The sequence below is a fragment of the Bidens hawaiensis genome, unplaced genomic scaffold (assembly GCF_021521415.1).
Source record: "Bidens hawaiensis isolate Kalapana, Puna unplaced genomic scaffold, B.hawaiensis_p1.1 tig00030891_1, whole genome shotgun sequence".
Classification (NCBI taxonomy): Eukaryota; Viridiplantae; Streptophyta; class Magnoliopsida; order Asterales; family Asteraceae; genus Bidens; species Bidens hawaiensis.
The window spans coordinates 110,585-114,895 of NW_027505198.1; the positions used below are offsets into that span (position 1 = coordinate 110,585).

At 32.3% G+C, this 4,311-nt stretch overlaps 1 protein-coding gene across 1 annotated transcript; it reads left to right on the forward strand.

The window, feature by feature from the left end:
• The first annotated feature begins 212 nt into the window (after positions 1 to 212).
• LOC143611379 (cytochrome P450 CYP72A219-like) lies at positions 213 to 2,598 on the forward strand. The gene is made up of 4 exons (XM_077085590.1): positions 213 to 652; positions 927 to 1,144; positions 1,231 to 1,475; positions 1,724 to 2,598. The coding sequence occupies exons 1-4, from the start codon at positions 379 to 381 to the stop codon at positions 2,532 to 2,534; spliced, it is 1,548 nt and encodes a 515-aa protein (XP_076941705.1). The 5' UTR covers positions 213 to 378; the 3' UTR covers positions 2,535 to 2,598.
• The last annotated feature ends 1,713 nt before the right edge of the window (positions 2,599 to 4,311 follow it).

A 4,311-nucleotide genomic window follows, 5' to 3' on the forward strand; every position in this document is an offset into this window, starting at 1 on the left:
CAGTAACATGAGAACGATAGTTAAGCCTTAAGATTTAAAGGTCTCAAGTTTGAAACCTGATTTAAGATAGTTTTTCCTCATTATGAGTTTTCTCCTTAATGATGTGTTTAAGTGAGTAAGGCCTAGAGTTTTAAAATCAGTATCAACGATTAATATCCCGTCTCATGAAATATCGTGTGGGTATTGAGGTGGTTCCAAACACTATAAAAAAAAAAGTCTATTATTAATTATTACTCTATTACTACAGTTATTATAACTATTATAATAATAATATATAAGATCAACTAGCACTCGATCCCATCTTAATGTCGGTGTTATAGAAGTCAACTATTTGTTCTTATCAACGATCTGCTTTCTTACTTAGTAAGGAAACACAAGATGGAAACAATGGGTAAAGTTGCAATCACCATTGTTGTAGCTTTGATCTTGAGTTGGGGATGGAAATTACTAAACTGGATATGGCTTAAGCCAAAGAAGCTAGAGAAGTGGCTAAGAGATGAAGGGTATAAAGGCAATCCATACAAGCTTCTAATGGGTGATATGATAGAGTTTGCAAGTGTAGTTAAAGAAGGTAAATCAAAGCCTAGTCCACTAACCCATGATATCACTTCATATGCTCTCCCATTTGATCATCATATCATCTCCAAATATGGTATATTTCATCAATTTCTTATTCTTATTCTTTTTTTAAACTTTTATTGTATTAATGGTTGAGTTTGCTAAATATTAGTTCTGATTATTGCTTTTATATGATTAATTAGAACGTTATGTAATCACACACACTATGCAATGCAGTTCGTACAGTTTTCTATTTAAAATTGGTTCTATATTGAGCGTGAAGCCAAATAATATTGTTTCCTTAGTTTTGAATAAGAAATAATCATTTAGACAATGGATGTTCACCAAACTATGAGTCATTTGAATAGGTGAAAAATCTTTCATATGGTTGGGGCCTACCCCAAGGGTGTATATCAGGGATCCCGAGTTGATAAAAGAGATATTATTAAGATCGGATGAGTTTCAGAAGCCACACCCCGAGCCCTTTCGAGATAGCATCGTCCAGGGACTTCTTGTCACCGAGGGTGACAAATGGATCAAACATCGCAAAATAATCAATCCCGCTTTTAATCTTCAAAATCTCAAGGTTTAAGTTGTTTAATTTACGTTATATAATTTATATTAATAATCAATATCTAAAAAACAAAATTACGGATGAATATGTGTACATAGATCATGTTCTCGGCTATCAGTTCAAGTTGCATTGATATGGTACAAAAATGGCAACTACTAACCGTCGGATCAAGTCACACAGAAGTCGACGTATGGCCATATATTGATAATTTAGCCGGAGATGTGATTTCACGAACCGCTTTTGGTAGTTCTTATGAAGAAGGACAGAAGATATTCCGAATCCAAAAGGAACAAATCGATCTTATATTCCAAATGCTTATTATACTTCAAATTCCCGGAAGAAGGTAACAACACGAAAAGATCTAGTAATTTTAATAGCATTATATGTTGTTAACTTGAATTAGATTATTAGTATTATGATTTACTTATGTTTTTCCCACAAGCCTAAGTTAAGTTTTCCTAAGGTTTGTTCTGGTTTGGTTTGCTTTATACTATATATTGAATATTCTCACCTCCATTGTAGTTACACAATTAAGTTAAAATATAGTTAATACTCATAACAAATGTTGAATTAATTTTTTTTTAAATTTAGGTTTATACCGACCCACGCAAACAAGAAGTTCAACCAAAACGTTAAGGAGCTTCGATCTGTACTGATGGCAATAATCAATAAGAGGAAGAAAGCAATCGAGATGGGAGAAGGTAAACAAGATGACTTACTTGGAATGTTGCTAGAATCAAACACGAAAGAGATTGAAGAACATGGAGTTGGAATGAGTATGGAAGATGTTATTGAAGAATGTAAACTATTCTACGTTGCTGGATCCGAAACAACATCAAATTTGATCGTCTGGACGATGGTGTGTGTGAGTATGCATCAAGAATGGCAAATCCGAGCACGAGAAGAAATTGTTAATGTTTTCGGTGACAAAGAAGTTTATTTTGAAGGTTTAAAAGACCTCAAGATTTTGACAATGATACTAAACGAGGTTCTTAGGCTATACACACCGGTAATCATGATGACACGAAAGACTCACAAGGAGACAAAGCTAGGAAACATGACGATACCATCAGGTGTGCAGTTAGCATTGGCAATGATGCATATTCATCATGACCCTGAAATATGGGGAGACGATGTGAACGAGTTTAAACCAGAAAGATTTGCAGACGGGATCGTGAATGCAACCAAGGGAAAAGGGTCTAGTCCTTTCTTCCCATTTTCTAACGGACCTCGTGTTTGCATTGGGCAAAACCTTGCAATGACGGAAGCTAAAACTGCCATGGTGATGATTCTGCAACGCTTCTCGTTTGAGATTTCACCGTCATATAAACATTCTCCGTTCCCGGTTTTCACTCTTCCACCTCAGTTTGGTGCTCACTTGATTCTGCATAACATATCATAATTATCATCATTGATGTATAAATAACAGTATACTACATACCCAATTTCTCTTTCTTTTTTTCTTTATAATTTTGTATTACCAAATTTTATTGTTTAAATATGTAAAAATTGTATACAGAATAATGATACATCGATGATTTTGGCACTAACGATGAATAATTGTATTGGCAAAATCACACAAACATTTAATAGGTGGTATGCATACACCTTCAATACAATCAGTGTTGCAAGACTCCGACTAGGCACCGATTAATCGCTAGTTCTCAATTCACTGATTATTTCGGGCTAGTCGGCCAATTAATCGGTCAACGGTCAAATCCAGCCAAACCCGACAGTTCCTGGCGAGATTACGACAAAAAAACAACGCTTTCCGACGATATTCCAGCAAAAACTAGCAGTTTCTAACGAAATTTCGACCAATTTCCAGCCAAAATATGTTTTTATATGTATAAAACTGAAAATTACATACAAAAATGTTTGCGTGTATAGATAAAACCGAAAACTATACATTAAAGTCTGATTCGATTAATCCCGATTAATCACTAATTCTCACTCCATCGTGCGACTAATGACTAGCGATTTTTACAACACTGAATACAATGTATGAACGTCCAATTTTGTTCAACTCACCCCCAAAGTCACAAGTTCACACAATTTATATAAATAAATTGAATTAGTAAACCTTTAAGAGTAGAATATACACCTATTCGTAACTAGATTATAAGTGCTCAAGTTTGGTTTGTTCATTCAAAACATCAAGGACATGTAGGTAATATCACCTACTGATGATATAACTTCATGGAAGGTTATCAATATTTAAGCTAAACTAACTTTGTACCCGTCGTGTTGTGGCTGTGGCTACACTAAATTAAAAAAATTAACATGTCAACACTGAAAAGATCTTGTATGGTTTATAATAAAAAAAATAACATATTAAAAAAACACAAATGCGGTACTAACAACAATATTTAAAAAAAATACGGTACCAACAAGAAACAAATTATATAAATTAAGTAAACGTTTTATTTGAAGTAATTGTTTATATCAAGAACTAATTGGTGTTGAACTTGATGATGAGCTTTTAAATGAAGAAGTCTATGATTTTGATGGTGATGTGTGAAATGAAGAAGATGCCCCTAATATTGACTACAATCATGGGTAAACGTCTGGTTGTGTTTATAATCTCCTAATTTTTGAATTTATCAATTTTTTTTTCGAACGGTAACTTTCACAGTTAAGTCATCAATTATCACTTAACGTTGATGATTCAGATAGTTGTTCATTAAACTGAATTAATTTTGTTTGCATATATCAACAATCGGAAAAAATAATTAATTGGTTACCAAAATCCTTTATTTATTAGTTGTTACCATATATACAAATATTATTGTTTATTTAATTATATAATGCTAAACATTTGGAAATTAATAAAAGGAGCTTTAAGGAATCATAATTGGAAAACTTTTGATAACACTAATATTGAGATTTGAAATTATTAAATTACACAATGTCCTAATTTGAATGTAAAAACATTGATATGTAATTTGAATTTCAATTCAATTAATTTCTATCTTTTATCTTATAAAGTTATACTTCCTAACTTAACTTTTAAGTGATCTTGTCCTTCTTTCTCTATATTTACCGCAAAAAAACACCAACACACTTGTGAATTATAAATTTATGTTTTTTTATGTAACCAACACCTATTGTTATGATATCCGTACTTTTTTGGATATTTTTATTATTTTATTCAACTCCATATAATACACGAGTTTCTA

Excerpts from the sequence above, each read along its gene's own strand:
- LOC143611379 (XM_077085590.1), top strand. The coding sequence starts at position 379 with ATGGAAACAATGGGTAAAGTTGCAATCACCATTGTTGTAGCTTTGATC. Across the intron at positions 1,145-1,230 it reads TTAATCTTCAAAATCTCAAG|ATCATGTTCTCGGCTATCAG; the intron begins GTTTAAGTTGTT and ends ATGTGTACATAG. Across the intron at positions 1,476-1,723 it reads CTTCAAATTCCCGGAAGAAG|GTTTATACCGACCCACGCAA; the intron begins GTAACAACACGA and ends TTTTAAATTTAG.